General features: G+C 38.4%; 1 protein-coding gene, 1 long non-coding RNA gene and 1 other non-coding gene across 4 annotated transcripts; all 3 read left to right on the top strand.

Moving 5' to 3' along the window:
- Positions 1-10,352: 10,352 nt before the first annotated feature.
- On the top strand, positions 10,353-17,805 carry LOC145551306 (uncharacterized). Of its 2 annotated transcripts, none has more exons than XR_014087118.1 (4): positions 10,353-10,468; positions 13,489-13,652; positions 17,401-17,501; positions 17,589-17,805. It is a non-coding gene; the product is annotated as an uncharacterized LOC145551306 (long non-coding RNA). The 2 variants fall into 2 exon arrangements; XR_014087117.1 differs by having other exon boundaries at positions 10,369-10,468; positions 17,616-17,805.
- A 3,318-nt stretch (positions 17,806-21,123) lies between these two features.
- Positions 21,124-21,196, top strand: trnak-cuu (transfer RNA lysine (anticodon CUU)). The gene has a single exon. It is a non-coding gene; the product is annotated as a tRNA-Lys (tRNA).
- Positions 21,197-21,673: 477 nt separating this feature from the next.
- c4h1orf52 (chromosome 4 C1orf52 homolog) lies at positions 21,674-24,165 on the top strand. The gene is made up of 3 exons (XM_008406209.3): positions 21,674-22,117; positions 23,003-23,213; positions 23,362-24,165. The coding sequence occupies exons 1-3, from the start codon at positions 21,833-21,835 to the stop codon at positions 23,514-23,516; spliced, it is 651 nt and encodes a 216-aa protein (XP_008404431.1). The 5' UTR covers positions 21,674-21,832; the 3' UTR covers positions 23,517-24,165.
- The last annotated feature ends 233 nt before the right edge of the window (positions 24,166-24,398 follow it).

Below are 24,398 nucleotides of genomic sequence, written 5' to 3'. Positions count from 1 at the left end.
AGAAAAGAAGATGTGCAGGCTGCACTCTTTGCCATCTACCTGTCTGGGGGCAACAATGTTCTGAGCAGCTGTTTGTCTGCATTGCTTGGAAACCATGACTCTGGGATGCAAAAAAAAAAAAGAGCAAGAAGCAACAATGTGGATTATATTAATAGACCTCTGATAAAGTTACAGATTCCCATGTGGCCACTTGTAAAACATTTTTATTATATTATAAAATGTTTTCAGGAAAAAAATAAAAATCCTTAGTATAAAAGCAAACTTTTCAAGACGAATTGCTTCTCTTCGCTTTGTGTCCAGATGCGTGCTAATCAGTTCGGCGTGCGCTGAGCATCAGGACCTTGGACCCAAACAGTGACGGATAATCACAATCAGCTCTCGCCTCATTTTTCTCTCGTGATGAAGCTGCAAAAGCAGACGAGTTAATGCTGATCCTCCTGAAACGTCTGGTGTCTCCCTCCTGAGGTGTTTCCTGTTAGGTGACAAGTCAACGATCTGTAATTAAATGTGAGTCACATTGCAGACCCGTTGCCTCACTAAGTGCACAATGTCCAGACATCCCTCTGATCACATGCTGCGCTCTCAGCATGCGGTCTGCACAGCTAGATGATCAAATGCATCAGCAAACATCCTAAGAACAGAAAGATATCATGAAATAATAAACAGCTCTGACATCAGTTGCATTTTAAAAACAGATCTTTCCATATTCATTGTATTTTTCATTAAACGTTGCATTTACTGGCAGTGTGCTAGCGTTAGACTTATGAAAACGAGAAAGAAATGATTTGTGCTTTTGGACACGGCTTGGTTGAGGCAGATGTGAGTACATATCCCTACAAGCAAATTCCTGTTCTTTCAACACTTTCAGCTTCAGAGCTTCCTATTGGACGGCCTTGATCCAAACGTCCTGGAAGGAGTCCGTCCTGTCTTTCAGAATAACATTTCAAATGAAGCCACAGCTTGTACATTTCGGGAGCATCATGACTTTCAACCTCATTGGTGAATTATCCAAGCAGTGTGAAGACAAAGGAAGAGTCAGGATGAAAAGAGACTGCAACGTAAGAATTGGTAGCCATTTTTGGTTGTGTTTTGCCTTTTGAACAAAACGCTGCACACACAGTGGATTTAAAACGTTTCCCAGTATTCATAGCCCATCAGCCTTTTCACATTCTCTTTTTAAATTCTATGTATTTAACTCACAATTTTATGTGACAGACCAGAGTAGCGGCGTTTCTATTGCACAAACTGAAATGGTAAAAATAAATGTGCTTAATGGAAGAAAACTGCACTTTTTTGAACAACCGGGTGTTACTACTTATTGATTGACAGCGCTAAGTCCCTCCTCCTGGCTCTGATTGGTTGTTTCTGATCAGGAGGGTCACATTTCTGCAGATGGCAGTAGGACCACAGGGAGGAGGAAGAGAAGCTTGATTTTTACCCACAGATTATTAGTCTCATTGTACTGTAACAAAATAGTAACAATTTTAACAAATATATTAAAATCCACATCATTTATATAATCTACACGCTGCAGCTGTAAAGTTTGAATTGTGTTTGCAAAGGCACTCTAAGAGTTCCTCGTAAGCACGGCATCTTTTCAGTGTCTGCCTTAAATGCAGCATGTGTCTCTTTAAATGCTGACTACCTGCAGACAGACAAGATCCTGAACCTGCCTCTGTCTCTAATTAGCAGACAGGGCCATGTGTAATTTCTGTCCTGTGTGCGTGTCACCGCCTTGTAAGGCTCTTATTTTCCCCAGCAAAGGAGAGAGTGGGCAACAGCTGGGGGAGTGCTTAACAGATGGTGAAACATGGAGCGCCGGATAGCTGAAACAATGTTCTATCTAAGGGCACGTGTGTGAGCGAGATGCAGTGTGTGTGTGTGTGTGTGTGTGTGTGTGTGTGTGTGTGTGGTGGGCAGCATGCAGAGCTTTGAAGGGATCATGGGAAAGTGGGGAGAGAGGGGCCGGGGGAGTGCAGGGCGAAGGGGGTGTTCAGGCAGGGAGAAAGTGTGGAGGCATGCAGGGAAAGTGAAGGCTGCTACTGGGGTCAGGAGGGCACAGACGAGGAACACACATGGTGTCCACCGGAAAGGCGTCTTTTACTTTAGTTGTCACGATTTTTTGGCAGTTCCGACTTCAAGAAAAAACTCCAAGTTAGCTTACGCTTCATTAAAAATCATAACTCAATTTTCACTTACTTTATGTAAACTCTTTACTTGTTTAAGTGTAAACATCTTTTACAGTCTTTCTTTATTGGGAGGAGTTCACCAGAAAGAGACTGCTCTCCAAAACGTACTGTGCGGCTGAAGCAGAAGAAACGTTTGTGTATGCGTAATTAGTTTTGCACATGCTGAGTGGAAGTCGACCCTCAGCCCACAAAAACAAGCTCATTTGTCAACTTTTAAAAACCAGCGGAATCCGAGCGCAACCCAAATCGTACGCACACGGCTCCATAAATTAGCCCGGCTCACGTTGGATGTTTAATAAGTGAGTCTTTTCTACAACATCAACTAGCGTCTGTAGGAAACCAGAGCCGTGTCTGCACATGAATTTCATCACGCCTCCAACAAAAATAAATGCCTGACACACAAGAAATTAAAATCAGGGGAGATAAAAGTCGAACCTTGTTTTTTCGTTACAGTAGATGTAATTAATTTATTTTCCCTGCTTCGTCTCCACTTTCACGTCACCAGCCTTCACCTAAAGTGGAATTCCTTCGGATTTCCCATCTGTAGTGTGAAAAGAATAAGTATGCGTTCTCTGAGCTAAGCAAATGTTTTGTTTCAGAGGAACTGGGACAGGAAGTTGCTCTCATGAATTTGGATTTGCGTTGTACATCAGCTTCCAGCTATCTTGGTTAGGTCTGTACAGGCTTTGCATAGCTAAATCTTTGTTCAATTATTTCTGGCAAATATTCCAAAGCTTCCTGAAACTGGATGAGAAACACCTGCAGGTTTCCGTCTTCAGGTCGCTCTACAGGTGATGATAATGTTCTTGAGATTTGAGTTTGTGCTTTCTTTGAACCACCTAATCCTTCGGCAGCTTCGTGCAGTATTGTCCGTTTGCTTTGGGTCATCGTGGTATTGATGGGTGAATCACTGACCCATAGGACTTGTTTTTTTCTCAAGGAACTCTTTGTATTAGGAGTTAATTCCTGTTTTATCTTGATTAGTTTTTGTGCCGCGGCTGCTGAGAAATTCTGTCATATGATCTCCACCAGTCCTGAGTTTATTGGCTCATTAGATCAGAGATTTTCCTCTCGTAGCCCTTAAATAAAGGTACACAAGTGGTTCCAAGTTGCTGTCAAGTATGTTTTACCTAAAACTGGTTTCTGTCCAGTTTTAAATCCCCGATCTCCTTTCAGTTTATTATATTTTTGGAGTCTTCCTTTTGCTTTCTGAATCTGCTGAGTTAGATCAGACATCAAACGTTCTGTATGTTGCTTTGCAAAGCTATTAATTCCCTTAATTTGATCACATTTTGTCACATTATAACAACTAACCTATATGTGTTAAACTGAGATTTTAGATGACTAGTATTATAAAAGTTTTAAGATAAAAAAATAAAAAAAACAGGAAAACCGCAGGGTGCGTTTTTATTCAGACATCCATTAAAAACCCCAAATAAAATCATGTTTAAAGCTTGAAAGAATCTCTTGAAAGGGCCAATATTAATTGTGTCACCCACAAATTGAACCTCTATGAAAGTATAAAACCATTTTTGAGAGAAAGTCAAGTTCAGTTTATTGTTTGCCACAGGAACTCTGCCACCAAAACTTGACTTTATGACCTGAATGCAAGACGTTGTAGGAAAACTATCAATTTTTACCACAGCAATGGTGAAAACTGCTCTTGACAGTACAATGTGGTGGCTATGATTTTCTTTAGCAGGGACAGAGAGGCTGGTAAAGGTTTACTGAGAGATAAATGGAGCTAAATGCTGGGTAACGTTTGATGAAAACCAATTAGAGGCTTGCAAAGCATTTCAGACTGGACAGCAAAACCAACACCCTAAAATCCAGCCACAGATCTTGTCATGTTTGATGGTGGTTTTCTGAGCCACATGCAGACATTTCACAGCAGAGGCCTGAAATAAAATGTATTGACCAGTAAATGATGTGAACTGAGCTTGCTGGTTCCTACGGCTAATGGTTTGTTCACAGACACTTATATTGCAAAGAACAATGATTTCTATGTGTTAAAGCTGCTGTAGACGTATCCGAATCAAGCTTCAGCTGTAATTAAGCTTGCAACGTGACATACTTAGGAAATACCTAAGGCTCTGAATTATTTTGCAAGGAACTGTTAATGTTTCTAATGTTAGGTCACTCTATCCTTCTATTTTTGTCATGAACTCCAGAATATATATCAGAAATCTTTTTTTGCTTCGCTTATCAGTGTTGCTTTTTCTGGATTCTGTAAAACTGATATAATTTGACAGGACACATGATTCTCACTTGTAATTAGGAAAGTCTGGTGCTTCTGCACTTCACCAAGAATGGCTACAATCAATTTTATTAACACTGATCTACCAAACATTTTCGAAAGCTTTGCCTTCTCCCAGTTTGAAAGGAAGAGAGGAGCAGCCAGAGGAGAAGAAGAAGAAAAAAAAAGCCACCTTGACCTCACTTTCATCTCTGGGGCTCATCCTCTGTCTGGCGTGAGGTCTCAAAGGAGCTGGCCCTGGAACAGAGACTGGCTTTATGCTTGCTAACTACAATGTGCTTCAAACAAAATCCTATTTAATTTTTTTTTTTTTAGAAGCGGAGGGTTGAGAGAGCAGGTTGAAAGGCATGTTGACTCGTATCTCAGAGATACTAATAGTCTCCTTGCAATTTTGGCCTAATCCCATGTCTTTTTCTATGTGTGAAGTGATGCCAGGGCTGATGATGCTAATCTTTATGCAATGATAAAGTGATGATAAAGCCTCAGAGGGTCAAAGACGAATCATTTTATGGGTTCCTGCTCATCAATCATGTGTCCATGTAGTGTTTGTGGCAGGTGTTATCACACTTTGCATAATTTTTGCATTTTATACTTATGTGTATACATTCCCTCTAAAACCATTGCCAGCATTTAGGCAAGATATAGTCCTGACATAATCGAACAGTTTGGCAAAGCTTTCCTTAAACACACAATTACCCCTCATATATTATATAATTTTTCTGAATATTTCTTCAATAATCAAGGAGCATGCTGTCATAGTTGATCACCTTTCTATAGAGCAAACTCTATGTGATCATGGCTTTGTGTTTGCTGGTAAGGAGATGGTGGATTTTTTGTTTCCGCTCCTTGGTGAGGTCATTTTGGTTGCATCCAAAGCTGTAGTAGGACCAGAAATGTTGCATTAAATTGTTTGGAAAAATACCAAGACCAGTCTGTGAGTAATTAGGTTGCACCACTGGCTGACTCCCTTTGGAGTTTGCAGACTCATATTGTGGACAAACCACTGATGCTTCACCAGGATTTGCATGTGGATGTTGATCTAATGCCACAACAATAACAAACCGCTGCAACTTCACCACAGAGGTTTTATCAGGGAAGTTGTTAGGAACACGTCCCTTTCTTGGTTCGGTAAATGGGGCACTAGGCCATATATGAGACATTTACTGGTATTCTGACGTCACTTTTCTAACATCTGCTGGGTTTGCTGCTCTGAGTTTAATCCTTATAGAATATGTTAGAGGGGATGGTGTAAATATGAGAGTGACAGCATTAGACTGCAGATGGAGTGGTGCAGGGCAGTAACCTCGTTGTTACTGGCAACTGAGTTCAGCAATACATCCTCCCTGTTCAGAGAAACAGGTCTTCACACCATCTTACTGCTGCCATTCCCTCACTTTAAGGGAGACAGAAATATTTCGCATGTCTGCTCTGACCCCAGAGCTGCTTCACATCAGAGGTCAATCTTCAGACATAGAACTCAGTTGCTTGGTTACTACTTGCAAATGACCACCATCATTTTACCACAGGAAACTTGTGAGGTTAGCAAAACTCTTTCTGGGTTTTACAAGCTTCTTGCTGGCTAAAAGATGTTCAAGATGCCAAAATAAAAAATAAAGAAAAACATGAGAAACATGCAGTTTTCATGTCGTGATTGATTTTTTTTGGCACTTAAATGAAATGTAGCTGATCTTCCTATCTTTAGATCGCTGCAACTTTTTTACCTACAGCAAAAACTACAGCCTTACAAAGCAGTTAGGAACTCAAAATGTAATTGTTGAAGACTTCAAACCAAAAGAGAAATGGAAAGCAGACAGTCTTTTTGTTTCATGGGAGAACACAAAAAATAAAGTGTTCCTATAAAGATTAAAAACAAATGCCCCCAAAATTGTTCCCAGTCTCAACTGAGGTGCAACACGGAGCGAGAGGGGAAGGAAGTGGAGCTACAGGTCCATCGTAGGAGGAGATGACCAGGTCTGGCTAAGTGCTTTCCACAATCAGATTATCACTCATCCATCAACCCCCCCATGTCAAAGTCTGTTGCCACCAAGACAAAAATAGCTCCGACTTTCCTTCCCTGCAGGCTGACGGACCAAAGCTGAACCACCTGTCAGCCAGAGCTCAAGATAAAAAGCCAAGCAAGTCAGTCATGGACAAACTCCACTACCTCATGTGTTTGCTGCTATGGTTACAGCCAGCTTTGGTGCGACTGACTGGGAACGAAACACTTCATGATCATGACCTCACATGTGTAGGCGCCTGGGCTCGTGTCAGTTTTACAAAAGCAAGAAGAGCAATGATCAATGTCAACTCTAGGATAAAAAGATGGGAGTTTAAGAAGAGCTTCAACAGTGATTGTGTTGCATCCAAAGAAAATATATTTTAGATTATCTCACCTCTCCATTGAACCATTCATTGCTTATTATGGAGGATCCCAACGCCTTTTCAGGGTTCTGGACATAACTCATGATCTTCTTCCAGTAGGATTTGTCCTAAAACAATCATCCAATTCTGTTCTGGAGATATTCTGTTCAGATCCTCAAACCATCTAAACTGACTTTTTTTTAAATGGAGCCACAAAGGCTGTTCTCCAAGTATCCACCTCGAACTTATCACTACGGCTGAGTGAACCCAAAGAAGGAAGCTGATTTTATCTACATTTCCAGAATCGGTTTCTTTCTATCATGATCCATTATCTCATGATGACTCACTTCCCAGTTCAGTGTCCTGGTCTAAAAAACAGCGACTTGTTTACATTATCTTTCTCTTTCGATAACAGCGATTCTGAAGTGTGCATAAGTATGTAACCTAGTCAAAGTCTACAGTTCTAACGTGAAAAATTTGCCACAAGTGGAAAACATTTAGGACAATTGTCAATCTTCTTGGGAGTGGACATCCCAGCAGCTGTGAAACTGTGAAATGCTTGTAAAAAAACAAAAAGAAAACAAATATAAAACGGGAAGATACATTTGAGTCTACAGCCTCGTCACGGTCTATTAGTTTTTAATCAGACTGAGACCCAAACTGTTCACTGAGCCTGTCAGTTTCTTGGTAATCTTTCCTAAAAAATAACTTTTGAAAGTCCCTTGTCTTTGCTTAAGTACATCATCATCCTCACAAATTAATTAAATAAATAATTTTTGTTGACAATTATTTATGTTTTGCATTTTGTATGTCATTCCTCAATCTATCTGATGTCTTTCTAACTTAAGTAAATGCTTGTTTCTGCACAAGGAATTAGGAATAAAGCTGGTGTTGCACATTTTTGGCTAGACATACGGCTTTCAGTTTTTTTATAGCTGACATTAGGATTATCCTTACCACCAAACTCTATAAAGACGTTTGCAGTCTTTCCACTTAGCAAATGCTTACTCTGACTGTCAAATACAATTTGAGAATAAAATCATGATTAAAGTCGACACACTCCCTAAATTGCACATGGAAAACCGCTTTGTTCTTCAGAATTACAAAGTGTCATTTTTCTTTTCAAATCTGAAATTCTGTCTTTTAATCTGTGCAAAAATGTCTTTAATTAAAACAATCTTGTTTGGTTACTGAGGTCTGTTTTACAAGAACAGGGATTTTATTTCAGAGTACCTCATTACTGAAGGAACACCCACCGAGAATGACACTTTGGACCAACATGCATGCCAACATCTACAACAACTCAAAGGTTTCTTACACTGTAAAGTTTTCCTAACAAAATTAAAGGCGCATATTAAATACACTATTTAGTATTTTCTTCCGTAGTTAATTAGTTAGAGTATGTTAAATGATGAAAATATATCACTCTACATGGTTAAAGGAAGTTGATAAATATGGGAATGGTGACGATCAAGAGGACTTCTGTTAGTATTTTTATCAAATTATTTGCTGAATCTGTGAAATAAAAATATTATACACGACATTATACATAAACAAAACCCAAACTGGAGCATTAAGTAAATAACTTTTCATATCAGTTTCTTTCTCTTACATGTACCTTAGGTTTTAAAATAACATTGATTGTTAAACAACATGAACGTAGTTTTCTTCCTTGTCACACACCCTGTTAGGAATATAATGAAAAATTATAATTTCTACAAGTGCACCAGACTGAGACTGGCCTGAGTTCAACAATGTCATGACTTCTGCACTGTTTTTAGTTGACTGGCTCTGCTGGATACTGGAAACCCAAATACTGAAAAGCCACAACAGTGTGCAGATCAGATGTAGACGTATTATGTAATGAGACTGACTGAGCAAAGGAAAGGGATGAGTTTCCCCTCAAAGTGTTCACTGGTAGAAACTTTGTATGTTAAAAGTGGCAACAAAGGGTTGTTTAAAAAAAACACATTAAAAACCAACTTAGAACATTCAGTCAGAGTATTTTGCCAAAATACCAGAGATAAAAAAAAAGTAATGAAAAAGACTTAAGTCTCTCCACGTTGACAAACCCAATTTCCTCTAAACTAAGAAAATGTACAAAAAGTACAGAACAGAGTCATAGTAAAAAATAAGGACACCCCCAAGGTGAAGTACAAAGTCAAACAGTAATTTCAGGGAGGAAAGAGACATTTTTGTTTAGACAATAGTGATCTGTGAATAATTATCCTCTAATGAGCCGCCTGTGGCAGAGAAGGTATCTAACTATTACCTCTGCCCTGCATGTTGCACACTGCCTGCTGGTGGTTCGCCACATGTAGTGGATTCTCTTCTGGAAAACACTGAGCTAAATTGTAGGGAATCAGCCTAAATGGAACAAGATGACCCACCTCTATCTGTCTGTGTTTTCATGACTTTAGCCCATTTTCAAGGATGTTTTTTTTTTTTTGCTTCAGAATAATTCAAGCGTATTTTAACCCTGTGAAATAAGCTCATTAATAGTGTGAAGTTAATATATATTTACGAACATTTAACTTATGTTGAAGCAACATCCTAAGCACTAAATGTCTCATGAAGCACAGATCAATGCATATTCAAATATAAAAAGAGCACGGTCGCCCTCCTAAAATTACAGACCAGCCAAGAAGAGCTTCAGAGATGTGTAATGGAAACCACATGGCAACTTGACCTGTAATGGAGCCATTTTGATCAGTGTGTGTTCATTTATCCGAATGGCCTAGTTAAAGAACAGACCAGACTCAAATTGAGAATCTGTGATGGAACATATTAATAATCAATAAGACATATTGGGTTATATACTGAACACTTAACAGACATTACTGCATTCATGTCAACACTCGACATTTCTTTTTCTTCTCACCTTTAGTTTCAATTGGTATTCCTCTACCTTTCAACCATCCAGCACCATTTATATCCCTTGAGTATGAAAGTGTATTAATTGTGTAGTAATCTTTTGTGAAATATACCTTAAGTGTATAAAGACTTCTGTAACATTTAGATGTGCTTCTAGGGTCCAGTTAGTACAACCATTTAGCCAAACCTGCAGGTTTCAGGAGTGAGAAAGGGAACTGAGTAACAAGGGAAGAAAAAAAAAGATCCTGACTTTGCTTTCACAAGATCTTGCAAAAGTTTAGCAAGTTTTTTACGAGATCACGCAAAAATGTTTAACATGTAATTATGGTAAATTACGAGACATATAATACCACCACAGCAATGGAGAACACACACCCATGAGTGAAATTTATAGATTTTTATTTCGAGCTTGGCCTAAACTATAAACACATTAAATCAGTGGTTGGCAGAAAACGCTGTTTTCATAAGAGTGAGTGAAATCTCAAGAGGGTTTTTAGCACACAAAGACTCATTCAATGCAAACTCTATTCTGACGTCGGAGGTTTGGTTGGATTCATTAAGGTCCATCTGCAGCAATCAGGACAGTTTAGCAGGTGTTATTAAGGTCTGTGCTGTGTTTTCTGTTGATATGTTTCACCATAAGTAACTGATTTGGTATCATATCTTCAGTACTTCAAAATGTAAACGTTGCCTTGGTGATAACTGTGTCAAAATAGAATTGCAGACCGAAGTAACACATCAAGCAAAGGCAACTCAATATTGTGAAGATTTGCATGATTTCGCAAGAGTGAGTTTACTTTTTTATGCATTTTCTCAATGTTCCTTGTGAGGCTCAGGAGGAAGAAATAAAAAATAAATAACTCTTCACACACACAGGGAGAGCAAGCCCTTCAAGATTACACCATTGACTTGTTCACAGTGTTGCTCGTTGCCCAGAGGATCATCGTTGTGTTTCAGAGTTAGATAATACGACATTATCATTTGAGTTAGTCTGACTCCAACCTGACTCATCTGGACCTGTTTACAGCTCAGGAACAAGGACACCTATAGGGATGCGTTCACACTGCAGCCTGAAGTGACCCAATTCCGATTTATTTATTTTTTTACATAATGCGACCTGTATCCGATCTTTTCATGGCAGTGTGAACAGCACAGGTCGGATTCTTTTTCGAATGTGATCCATATCCGATATGTATCCGATTCAAATGCGACCATAACGTCCAGGTCTCATTCATCCGAACTGAACGTCACTGATTCTCAACAAATCTCACTAAGAAAAACAACAGCTATGACGGACTATAATGAGGATTAAGTTGTTAATTTGCTGCTCCGGCTGGACAACAACTTCAAATATATAAGCTAAGCTCCACCGTTAGCCTCCGTGTTTACTTCCGCAAACACTGAGCTCTTCTTCTTTTTATGGCGGTTGACAGAACACTGAGAACGCTGACGCTATTGCGCCCTCTAGTGCTCATGCGGGACACTTTCAGGTCTTTTGCCCGTTCACGCTGCAGAACACATACAGGTCGCATTTACCGGCAGTGTGAACGACCCCGGCTAAAAAAGATCGGAATTGGCAAAAAATCGGAATTGGGTCACTTGAGGCTACAGTGCGAACGCACCCACTAATCTTCTTTTTTTAATAGGCCATGTAAAATCCCTTTTGTTATTTATAACAAAAACGTCCAGAACAAGTAGAAAATACATGAACAACATTAAAGGCTTTAACTAAGAAAAAAAAAAAGAAAAGAAAATCACGAGCTTCTTCCACAAGGAGCCATACATTTGTTAAATACCACTTAAATCTTTTTTTATTTGGAAATCTTGGATAAACATTAAAATGAAGATATTTTAACTAATGAGTCCTGGAATCTAATCCAGATACTGCTTAGAGTTTAGCACTCACTGATCTGTCAGGTTTCCAGTAACACATTGCTGGACAAAGTCTTTTCAGAGATATTTGCCAAGTTTCTCTCAGCTAATCCTTTAAAAGCTCAAGAGCTTTAACAAATTCTAACTAAAGAGACCAGGCTGACTCACTTCTGTCCTGCAGATTTAAAACACTGATCTTACAAAAAAGTAAACTTGTTTAACTTCAAATGGAAAGTGTTTAGTTCCAAGAAGACAGTAAGAGTTTAAGGGAAGGTGAAAGGAGCTAAATAGAGGCTGACGCTGGAATAAGACCTTTTAGAGAAGATTTGAGACATGAGTTTTGGATTCAAATTTAACCGTGACACTAAATTCATTTCCATTAGCCATAAAATAATGCAAATTAAAATGCAGAAAATAAATTTGCAGAATGGAAACGTGCCAGTTTGGAAAAAGCTCGTGTTTTTTTATAAAATGTTTTTTTTGGGAGATGGTTTTTCAAAATAGATGTTTTTCGCAAAACTACAATGGAAAAACTTTTTTTTGCATCACATATGATCAACAACTTGATGTTACTAGAGGCAAACACAACAAGCAAGGCGACAGGAAGTAGTAGAAAGATGATGGCTTGTTTTTGTTTTTATGACAAGGTGCAGTTGGTTCCACCAAAGTTCTCACAGCATCAGACAGTTTATAAAAAGTTGTTTGTTATTTAAAGGTATTGAATCCATAGTTCTTCTGTAAAATCACCAACGACAGCTTTTACAAAGGTGTAAGGGGCTTGTCACTCCAACACCTGAATAAGACGCCAACGTTTCTTCTGATGGCTGAAAAATGACTATATCTCATGTAACTGTTTGCTTCTATGATTTTTAAAGACCTGTCATGTTAGCATCTCATTGAAGTTTGTGGTTCTAATAATTATTTTATAAGGCACTCATGTCTGGACTGAGTGGATGTATTTACAGTAAGTTTTATTGTTACAAATCAAGAGAACCTTGTGAAAGTACCCTTATTTACTGCCCCAATATTTATTTAGTATATATACAACAAATGTATTGGAAAGTTAGATAATTAGTGGTAGAATATTCAGGATTTCTGCCTGATTGCTGAGGGAAAGTTGCATTAGATTACCAATCATGCTATGAATGCTTTGAGAACCATAAAGGAAAAAGTTGCTCTTTCTTTCATATGTATTGTTTTCTTACTTCCAACCGAGGTCCTAATCACACCAAGTTGGTTTTCAGGGAAGTGATAGGATTTTTGTAGCGATCCAGCTGCTTGTTTTCACTTCCCCAGTGATTGAAATATCTGATACTTCTTGAAAACAGTGGAACTTTTCAGGAACGTCCCCAGCCCACATGCGCAGAATGAAAGGCTGCAGGTTTGTTCTACGCATGCACAGGCAGATGTCAGAACAAAAATCATATCATATCATATTGTGTGTGCAAAGTTCAACAGAGATGGACTTTGTGTTTTATGCAGATACTGAGGCAAAGAAGATCATGCTAAATCCACCCTGGCATGACATCTACACTGTATTCAATGTGTTTTGATGATCTCAACACCCAAATATGAAACTTTTTCCCAATCAACAATCCAAAAACATCAGCAGCTTCCAGACAGTGATCTTGTGTAAACAAACCCTTAGAGAGCATCAGGTCAAACAGACACCTGTTGCAAAGACCAGTAGCCATGTAACTGACAGGCGTTAACACTCCTGTAACTACATTGCTAAGCTGTGCTAATACTCTGCACCGCATTAAGGCGAGGTGCTGCATTGCTGCCCAAATCCGACCGCATCCCAACCCATCTGCGACCTCTGATTAGCACTCCCATCTTCTAGCCTTGTCCTCCCCCTTCTCATCTCATTTCACACCAAACAAAATCGCAGCAGTGTCTAATGGCTGGACCTTCCTTTCTCTTGTCGCCTCACAGCGGGAGCCACAGGCCATGTTGATGAACCTGGGCTGGAAGGAATCTGCAGCCGGCTCCACTTGACTGAGCAGAGCTAATGAGTTGGAAAATCCCACAATCTGGTTTTCAGGGTTCGCCATTGGAATCAGGCGAAACAGGTACTACAGGCGTCCACTGGAGCAAGGGTGAGAAGTGTTTCATTGAGAGGATTTTGCAAACTGTCAAACACTTTGAGAGTTGAAGCACTTTGAGGAGTTTAAAGAGGAGAAGGCGTAGGAGGTGGAGTATGCGATTGGCTGAAGGGATTTGCTCTTTGATCTGTAAACCATGACTTCAGCTCTCAGCCAGGTGGACTCTGTTTATCAACCAGTTGTCAATCCCCCATTACGATGCCCCCAAGGTGTGAGATGTCTCACCAGATCCTTTTCTACATGCCTAATCACACATCACACCTCCAGCCAGACAACACTGGCACAATTACAGACACAGAAACCAAAGTTTATGACCATGGCAGAAAGGAAAAGATAACTGAGTTGAGTTTCTGACATTTTGGGAACCTGTGGCTGGATAGCATAATGCTCCGGTTCTCCACAAACGTTTATTTTTTCTCAACATGGTTTCAAATTCTAGGCAGACTCTTTATGTGTTGCGTTTGCATGTTCTCCATTTGACTGAGTGGCTTTTCTCTGGGTACTCTTGCTTCCTCGCAGTCCTATTGTCTCATTTCTCTCCCTTTTGATATCATGTTAATCTGGCCAAGATTCACCTTGCTCATTGACGGCTGATGATGTTTCCAGCCTAGGAACAACTTAGTATATAAAATGGAATAATAAGGAAAACATTTTTTGCTTAAAGTTAGAAAATGTCATAAATCTTGTTACGGTAAGCTTTTTAAACCTCTACTCAAACCAACAAGGCTTTGACAGCTCCTGTTGGCTCTCTTTCTAAAAGGAAAAATTAAACATTTTTCCTGCACCTGGCATTAAAATCACCAGCTTTGAGGAAAAACAAGGTAAAAAAGTAACCAAAAAGTTCTACAATGTAAAAGAAACAAACCACAAACCCACACTGACAAGATCGTTTTTACACGACAACCTTCTATCTACACTTGATAAAAAAAAATCCTCTTTTGTTTGGGGATATAATTGGCAGAAAGATCCTAATGGGGCTATTTAAATGATGCAGTTGAAAAGTAGCTGTTACTGGCTGCAGCTCAAAGCATTCTTCTGTGACATGTGCAGAACACGCAGACAGGGAGGCTTTTCCATTTGGTGACCTGAGTGCTTTGCAGAGCACTTTTGTGCTTTTCTCTCTGCTGTGCATCCTGTCTGGATGTCTTCTTTGAGGTTATTCTCTGTGATCAAGTGTATCTGTTGATGTCCCTAAAAATGTAATAGTTTGTAACAAAACAAGGAAAGGATGTAATTGTGCTAGTTAGGGTAATAATTAGTTAAGGTAATAATAAATCACCAGTACTTTCCAGGACATGTTGCAAACATTGAAAGCCAAATATATTTCAGAGCTACACAAAAGCCTTAAAATTTTGAAAAGTGTGAAACAGCAACATAATACAAATTGCCTTTTTACTGTTTGTAGCAGTGGATTAAATAATTTTAAAATGCACTTTTCTAACACAGAAGAGATCTTTTTGAGTTACACACACAAAACCAGACATATGCTCACTGAGCATATATCTAAATAACATCGAGTTCTGTTATCTCGGCGTCTGGAAGCCTGTGACTGTCTAATACATACAGCAAAACAGGGGCTTTTCTTTAATAAGTCCTTTGAAATGTGGACATGTCAAATGGATGTGTGGTCTTTTATAACACAGTACAGACCCAGACATCAACTTCCCTGGAAACATGTGTAATCTCCATGGAAGTAAACAGGACAAGAGGCTGGACTTCTCCTAAAACACCATGAATGGTGTTAGAAACACTTTTCTCCTCAGACTTATAAAACAATTGGAATGTTAGAATTAAGCAAATAAAAGAAACCTGAGGGAAGTGGGAACATTTCATGTTATGTCTACAAACGGATGTTTGCCAGACCGCTGAGGCCACCATGGGTGTTGTTTGTGAGCATAAAGTTGATAGCAATAGAAAATTTGTAATTTTACCATAATTTCTCATTTTTTATGCTTTATCAGTTAGTTGAAAAAACATCTGCTAATGTACCTGAAGAATGCAAAGTCACCAAAGAGCAGCACAACTTTCATTAGTAAAAGTGGAAATGTGAGAAAAAGTGAGACTTCATAGCTCTCTAATGTAAAGTAGCCTGGTGAGAAACTTATTGGATGATAGTGAGCTGCTTCATGCACATCAGAGTAGCAGAATGGAGAACAATTCCAACCTTTGCTTGAATGCTCCAAGGTTTTATGTTGTTGTTGTCACAAGCATTCATTCACTCCTGCATAGATTCAGAGAGAACTCTGATCCTGACATGTAACTTTTATGAAAAATATCTGTTTTTACATATTAGTTAGAACTGTCTGTGTTGTGGTAACATAGTCTGAGTCAGATAATCTGTAAAAATATTTGTGCTCCTCTTACTTTGGTTTGCAAGGTCACCAACCTGCTGCTCTGCATATAAATCTCTCTGGAGACTTTGACATCTGCTTTTCTTTAGGGTCGTCTACGTGTCATTCTTTAGCACTCAGCGCGCTTCAGGAGCTTTAGGTTGTGCTCTCCAGTATCATGAGATTGTTTGTTCAATTAGTTTATCCCTAACAGGGTCCATGTATATGAACATTAATCTCAAAGAAAAATATGTTTTATGTCAGATTCCAGGTCTCAAAGCTAATTTCCATCTGTAATCACTGACACATAAAAACATATTACATAAGCTAGAAACAGGAAATTATACATTGCCTTAAAAAATTTCAATCTAAAAAATAAATCATAAAGACAGTAAACATAAACTCTTTTTATGTTTTCCTTCACACATTTTGACATATTTCTCAATTTTGGACATTTAAATTACTACAACTATCGCGCTACATGTCTGAACACAACTGAAGGAAAAGGCTTAAAAATAATTAGGTATGCCCTTCTTCAAAAAGGAAAGTTGAAAGCCAAGATATAACCTACAAAAGCAACCACGTATTTGACAGTTCATGCAGCAAAACCACAAGAAAGCATTATTGACAAAAGCTGCAGCAATGGAGAATTATTTGGTGAATATTTATATCTATATGTTTACAAGCTGTGGATGCAGCTGATAGGGTAAATATTTGTAAGTTTGAGGTTTAGTTGGAATTGTCTGTTTGTGTGGAGTTTTCGACTGTGTGTTTCCAAGTAGCTGAGCTTGGAGACAATCAAACGCCGACTGTGTGGTTACCTCATACTATCACATTTATCATTCTGACATTCACCCAGAGATGTAAAGCTTTGAGGGTGAAAGAAGCTGTCACTCACAATTCTCATCCACTTAAAACTGCACATTTGGACAAAAAAAATCTTCCACGAGCTGCAAGGTCTGAGAGAGAAAAAAGGCTACAGAGAAAATCAAAGCATCAGAAAGGGCAAAAGGTTGAGTTGTGTGTGTGTTTAGTCCAGAGCTGTGTACGCTGCAGGACACCACTGAACACGTGAGGAGGATGAACACCCCCAACTACCACCCCAGTCACCCGCTGACTCTCCGCTTGGCCCAGATGTCTCACACCTTCTCACAATCCACCATCGCCTTTCCTTTTGCCTTCTTTTTTCTTCCCCCTTTACTTTTTGAATTTTCCTTCCTTTATCCACACCGTTTGGATCCTGTTCCAGCCTCCAGCCACGAGCCCCAACAGGCCGCCGTGCTTACAGAGCCTGTAGTTAATGCAATGAGCCAAGGAATGCCACCTCTCCGGTTTGAAATTGCATGGAGCCGTATTAGATGACCAGCAAAAACACAATGCTGGAGTCTATGTGAGATCTGGTGTGTCTGCAGGGAGCAACAACAGGAGGCTGAGGAATGAAATGCAATCAAAGGAAACTGAAAAAAGGAAGGGGGAGAAAGGAGGACCAGAAACATGTTGAAGCTGAAGAAAGGTAGCTTACGCAAAGTCTGCAGAAGCAAGAATAAAAGCAGCATTTATAGATGTGACATTACATGTGTTAACAGGAATGTCCAAACAGATGAGTCTTTTTTGCTCTCCTCCCCAGTGAACAGAATATAGACCATGATGGGATGCGTCTGTTCTCTCCATTAACCTGTTGTTGGTCAGGATTCTTGCACCTATGTCATCTGTCTGGTGTGAAAGGTCAGCTGCATCAACCAGATGTTGCCAGCACTTGTATTACCTCTTTAATCTTTAAGTAAATTGAAATTAAATTGTGCGTAGGAATGAAAATATTTAAACGTACTCCTTCAATTGCTGATCCTAAAGTTACAGATGGTTACAAATAAAGATATAGATTACAGGGAACATCTGGGTTTTATGAGTACATCACTTTGTTTTATCCTCCAGGTGTTGGTAGGCAGCTTCAAGATGGTAATTGTGGGCTTAATTACGTAAACCATAAACAGGATCACAATGATTAACATGTAGAATATGCTCAGAAATTTTAAATATTTGCAGGTGAAGCAGTAAAACATCTAAAATGATAAATGTCTCTGGTAATTTCTCTCATAGAAAAGGCTTAACCCAAATTAGCAACAGAGAAAAAGAGAATATCTTTCTATAATTTAGAGAAAAGCACAGCTGAAACAGTTCTGTGTGGATGTTATTTATCCATAAAAGTTGTTTTACTGTTTTCAATATATTACTGTTAAGTCATTCACAACTTTATTTTCTCCACCTGGAGTAAACTTGACATACCGGTTCTCAAATAACCAGTAAAAGAATTGGTTAAACTGTATAAGTATTTATAAATGAATGTTTCCTCTTTCTACCATTAAACTTAAAGCATTAAAAAACTGTTAAAAAGTGACACATTTGTAAGAAAAATATATTCTTGGTTTGAGGAGCAGATATGTGTTTGTACCCATGAAGTTCTTGCCAAATTCCCTCTGACAATGCCAAGCAGCTTTTAGTGGAAACAGCACAGTGGTATTCTCATGGCTTAGCCACCTGTGAATAGCTAAAATACTTAAGACCCCACTATAAACACTTATAACCACCTGTTTTAAAAGTTCACACAGCAAATATATCATAACATGCATTAAAACGCACAGTGGAAACCGTCATCACACTACTGGAAAAACTGCAGTCTTCCTTTTCTCTGCTCTTAGGGTGTAGTCAAACGGCATCAATGAAAATAAGTGGTGTTAATACATTGGCTGCTTTGTTGTCAGGTAAGTTGTGTTCCACAGAAAAACCCAGGCCCACTGAAAACGATGCTAAACGACAGACAGTAGTGTTGAAGAAGTCGCCTGGTAGCCATCTTGACCTTCTGCTGTTCCTGGGTTGTTGCTAAACATCTTTTCCAATTCATGTCATCTGTAAGGAGCAGTCTGGACAAGATGGTTGAAACTTGGAGACAATTGACTTTTTTTTTTTTGCTGATTGGCCCAATTGAAATTGATTTGGAGAAATCCATGTCAATGGGAGAAAGCAGACAGAGGACTAAAGGGAGATGAGAAACAGGTAGAATTGCATAGCTGAGTCTGTACCATAAAACTACCCAGTTTAAAAAATATATACTAAGCTCATGGTCATTTGTTAACTTGCTAAAAGATATGTATCAATTTATTTGTCAGGTTACATCTTGTGGAGGTTCCTCCATCTTTTCCCCAGTGTTAGTATTTATTTAAATGTTTTCATATAATATATTTAGAATTTCACTTTTTCTTTGGTGGTTTGTTTTAGTGGTGGTTATTGCATTAGGTTGTTTCCTAATTTGGGTGCACACATTTAGTAAACACCTTATGTTTATTTAAGATCATTAACATTTTGTTTTGCTGAGTTTAAGGACTGCCTGGCAGAAGGTGGTTGGTCGAAAGGAAAACCAGGAAGCGGAACAGTCCATCAGGCTGCTGGAAGCAGGACTTGATGTGAAAGAATCTGCCTCTCTCCACTAATCGCATAATTGCTAAAACCTTTTGGTATTAGGTTATTTTGGTTTTTATAGTTGTGTTAAAAGTCTAAATGTTTTAGTTTAAATTAGTCATTTATGTTTATACATTATTTGTCTTTGTCTCCTTGTGTGAGGCAAGTTTTTGATTTGTTATCTTGAGTTATGTTTGCTCTAGCTGATTTCTTTTGGGCCGATTTTGTTATATTTTTTTGATTTGTTGTTGAAACATTTTGTTAAGATTTTCTTTGGAAAAAATAAATAGAAAATATTTTTTTTATATATATATATATGCCCTTGTCCTTGTCCTTTACTGGTCGGACCGTCACACATCTAAATAAAAATAAATAGAATTGCATCTAAATATTTGATAACTCAATGTCTTAAAGTGCCACATTTGTGCCACATCATTAGATATATTTCAGATATAAATCTTCAAAATACCAGTGGAAACATGTAAAACATTGGTGAGCAATTATAGGAAAGGTTTGATTTTAATGCCAGTAAATATAGTTTTAAACAGATTTTATTTTTCAAAATGAATACTTCTTTTGGATTTTTTTATTGATATATTTTTTTTATGATTCTTATCTCATTTCCTGTTATAATTAAAGTTCTTGATTGTAAAAAAAATCTATTTTAAGTCTAAATCTGAATAAATTACTGTCTACTTATGTTGATATTATGAATAGTTGGAGAGATAGAGAGTGTGGCTCTTCAGCTCCATGTGGAATTTCTCACATCCGGACAGTAGGGGAAAAGAGTGGAGAAGGAAGAGCCAATTGCTGTATCCAATGAATAGATGCTGTCCTGTTTATAAATGTCCAAAGCACCTGGATCCTGAAGACGTTCAAATGCCAAAAATGGGATGATAAATGCAACTTTTAGTCCAAATGGCGCAACAAAATCCTAAACAGTGAAATGCCTAATGTTTAACAAAAAAGGGCATAAAGAAGAGAAAGGCCCTAATATTTAAGAATAAGCAAGACGTTTTGTATATTCAGGTAAAAATTTAATACAACATACAATGAGTTTAAGTTGAAAAGTTTCTTAACCATTCATCAGTTTTGGTGGCCATTTGCAAAGAAAAAAATGGTTTGTATGATCAATACCAGGCCCTAAAAACGGAAATTCACCATATGGGAAAAAGCTACTTTAAAATGAAGCCATCGTAAACTCAGCAGTCTTTTTTTCCTACAACTTTTTCCATAAATTTGTGTGACTATGCTGCCCTCTAGTGGTAAAGTTATTTCATCGTCTTATTTTGTGTTGAGATGCTGGTGTGGAATCCAAGTACGAGTGGAGAAAACGGTGAGGTCAGTTACTGATTATTTATGAGGCGTTTTACTTATTAGTATCCGTTTCGAGTCTTGGGCAGTGCGCTAGCGAAACTATTTTGGTATCTTTAAATGTATTCCTCCTTGTAAAGAAAATTGTTCTTTAAGTCTAAGGGGGTATGTGGAATCATAAAGTTCAGTGTGAGGACTTTTTTTATGCCCTCCAATCTACCAAGTAGTAGACTTCTTGACTACAGTTTAACAATTGCAGGTGAAGAATTATTAGGAGTAGTGTTTTGGTGGCACTGTAATTCTGATTGCAAAATCCACGTCGGACTTGAGTATGACAAGAACGCAACAACTTTTCTGCTGACACGTCAGCCCGGCTAGCTCAGTCGGTAGAGCATGAGACTCTTAATCTCAGGGTCGTGGGTTCGAGCCCCACGTTGGGCGGACATTTTTGACGCTTTGAAAAGAAAAACAAAATTCAGTTACACACAAAACATGCTTATATACCTTTTGTGTAGTACATTTCAAGATAAATGTGTTATTTTCTCCGGAGGCACCATCGCTAGCCATCAACATGTCCCACACCGATATATATTTTTTGAATTGTATTTTATATTTACATTTTATAATGAAGGTCTGAAGATATTTTAAGTTTTCAAAATGTAATTTTTTTCTGAGAACCAGCTATGGAATATTTAATAAATATTTACTTCCATATCAAACCAGCTTATGTGTCATTTTTAGCGTTTTAGAATAATTTAGAGAAACTTGTAAAATAGTTCACCTTGTACTTTTACTTTAACTAGAATGTATTTTCATACAAATATCTGTACTTCTACTTACGTAGATTATGTACTTTCGACACCTGATTTTAAGTTAAATGTCCGTTCCTTTCCTCTTTACGACTGCTGCACGACTGTGACGAAATACTTTACGACTGTTTTGGAGGCTCTTTCAAAATGGAGTAGTCTACAGAGCAGCGTATCAAGCTAAACACACTTAAGCCAGTTTTTCCTCGACCCCACTGGCTGTGAAACTTTAAAAGACTGTCCCTCGTTTAAAACTAGTAACACGTACAAAATGACAGATGACAATAAATCGGGCTCCTTGGGGTTTTTCTCGAGTTACGACGATTTGAGCGACAGCAGCAGCGACTCGGACGAGGAGGGAGACAGTCGAAAGAAGAAAGCGGGGACAGAAGCTGAGGGGAGCGGGGCGCAGTCCACCGCCAAGCGGACTGCCGGTGGAGCTGCTTTACCAAGGCCCGACGAGCTGTTCAGCTCCGTGTCCAAGCCCACTTTCCTTTACAACCCACTGAACAAGGAGATAGACTGGGACAGCCTGACTGTCAAACCCCCTGAAGAGGTAAAAATAGAAAGCTATAATTATTATTGTTTTAGTGGGGGAGGAGAAATTAGAAATGTTAGAGCCAATGTGATGAAATCAGGAAATGAAAATGCTATATAATACTGAATTGTGTTTATTCTATGCTAATATTCTATGTTCTATTTTTTATTATTATCTTAGACATAGACAAGATCCAGACATAGACTCAAATGAGAATCTGCATCAAAAATTAAGGTTTCTATTGTACTGAATCTGACTGAGCAATCTCCATCAACTAAAATCCAAATAAAATTCACTGAGATTTGTGTTTGCAGTGTAATAAAATTCTTAAAGGGGTGTGAATGCCAACTATTGTGTATCAGTCATTAAATGTTATTTAGGGCTGCATAAAGAGTAATATTGCAACAGTACATTTTATTTCATTTAAGAACTCGCCGTTTGAAGGTCTGGGTAAACTGTAGAGGCTGAAAGTCTGAAGGAAATATTGTCTGATAAGCATTTATGCCGCCTCATATCTTCACTCTTGTACTGGAAACTTCATTGTGACTTTGTAAGCAGAACCTTAATGTCCTCTGTTTCCCAAGGTCAATGAAATCTTCATCTAGTCTGTTCCAAGATAATTATCAACTGAAATGAAACTTTTCATGGTCACTGCTATGTTGTAGTTACTTTATTCTTTCTGAGAATTTTTTGTTTTTCAGAAGAGAGACGCCACCGATTTACCGATTTGTCTTTTTATAGCTATTTCTAAGGCTCCTTCGTCATGCTGCAGCTTTATTGCAACAAATCTCTTGTCTTGTACAGTAACAGCACTGATAGAGCATCTGTTGAAGTTTCAGCTTACAATTTTTTAACCTTTTCCTCCTTGTGTGCTTGTTTTTTTTTTGTTTTTTTTCCCTGAAGCCTGCAAGAGAATTTAAACCATGGAAGACAAATGCAGTGCCGCCTCCAGAGACCTATGCTCCAGAGCCAGAGAGGAAGAAAGGGCCTCCTCCAGGAATGGACATGGCCATAAAATGGTCCAGTGTGTATGAGGACAACGGTGACGACGCGCCCAAAGCTTATTCTGGCAAAGCCCGGTTCTTACCTGCAGAGGAACAGCCCTCTGACTCAGGTGAGTCCTGCAGGATGACGTTCATTTCCACTTTTCATGATTTCCTGGATTACTCTGAAATAAAACCTCATTTGCAACATTCTAAGTTTGCCATTGATGAGAATTCAAACTTTTCTTTTCCCATTTTTCCTTCCAATCTGCCTAAAAGACGAGGAATCTCAACAGACCTCGATGTCTGCCAAGAAACGACGAGTGGAGACGTTTCAGCAGAAGGAGAAGAGGAAGAGGGATTTGGGTCAAGCCACTTCTGACAAGAACTTTGTAGAAGAGGAGAAACGAATTCTCAGGCAAAACGTGGAGTGAGGCACAAAGCGGTTTATGATTTAAATGTGTCACCATAGAACATTCACAGATGTCATCATTTTGGACAAGAAAGTAGAGTCCTGCAAAAATACTGGCTTGTTTAGTGTTTATCTAGTGTGATGTCTGATGTCTCGTTTTTTAAGAACTGTTGGTTTTGTTTTCAGATGTTTTAATTAGGTTTCCTGTCACTGAGGAGTCTGCATGAGAAGTTGAAATGTCTAGAATAAAACCTGATTTGAGACTTTTTGTTTAAAAATGTAATAATTTACAGTTTGCTCCTGATTTTCAAAATGTAACTACAGAATATCAAATTCTCTGGATATAGCTTTATAAATATTACAAAGAGAAGGGACTGAAGACTTACTTTTACACATGCAATTTGAGCTCATTTGACTTGACAGCAAAGCAGATGAATACCTTGTTGCTCTTAGCAGCAAGAATAAAACAAAAAAAAACTCATATATTTGAATTTAAAGGCATATTTAAGCTGCTGACAGACTGTCTCCACTGTTTTATGTAACATAACTGTGGTGTTTGATTATTTGGCTTTATTTGTACTTAGTCGTTTCTATCATGAGTGTTTTTTCAGTATTGTATTGTGACTCTTCTTCAAGTACATGTTTAAATGGGAATAAATTTAATAATATCAGTTTTTAAACCTGTTCTTTCTGCATTTGGGCACCTGGTGGCGCACTTGAGCTGTTTTAAAAACTCCTGCCATACCTGTGCTGAGTTTGGAAACCAGTGAATGCCTGTACAGTTATGGCAGAAGAATTTTTTGTGAAATATGTTTTGAAAAAAACAAATTTTTTTCAAAACATCTGGATCCGTCACAGCATCATGATACCATTTGGCCAACGGCTCAGTGATGAAACAACTTCA

The sequence above is a fragment of the Poecilia reticulata genome, chromosome 4 (genome assembly GCF_904066995.2).
Source record: "Poecilia reticulata chromosome 4, P_reticulata-male-v2, whole genome shotgun sequence".
Classification (NCBI taxonomy): domain Eukaryota; kingdom Metazoa; phylum Chordata; class Actinopteri; order Cyprinodontiformes; family Poeciliidae; genus Poecilia; species Poecilia reticulata.
This window is presented reverse-complemented; position numbering and strand designations above follow the sequence as displayed.

What these genes read in the sequence shown, in the direction of transcription:
- c4h1orf52 (XM_008406209.3), top strand. Translation starts at nt 21,833, where the DNA reads ATGACAGATGACAATAAATCGGGCTCCTTGGGGTTTTTCTCGAGTTAC. An exon ending in CTGTCAAACCCCCTGAAGAG is followed by an intron (nt 22,118 to 23,002) that starts GTAAAAATAGAA and finishes TTTTCCCTGAAG; the next exon opens with CCTGCAAGAGAATTTAAACC. An exon ending in GGAACAGCCCTCTGACTCAG is followed by an intron (nt 23,214 to 23,361) that starts GTGAGTCCTGCA and finishes TCTGCCTAAAAG; the next exon opens with ACGAGGAATCTCAACAGACC.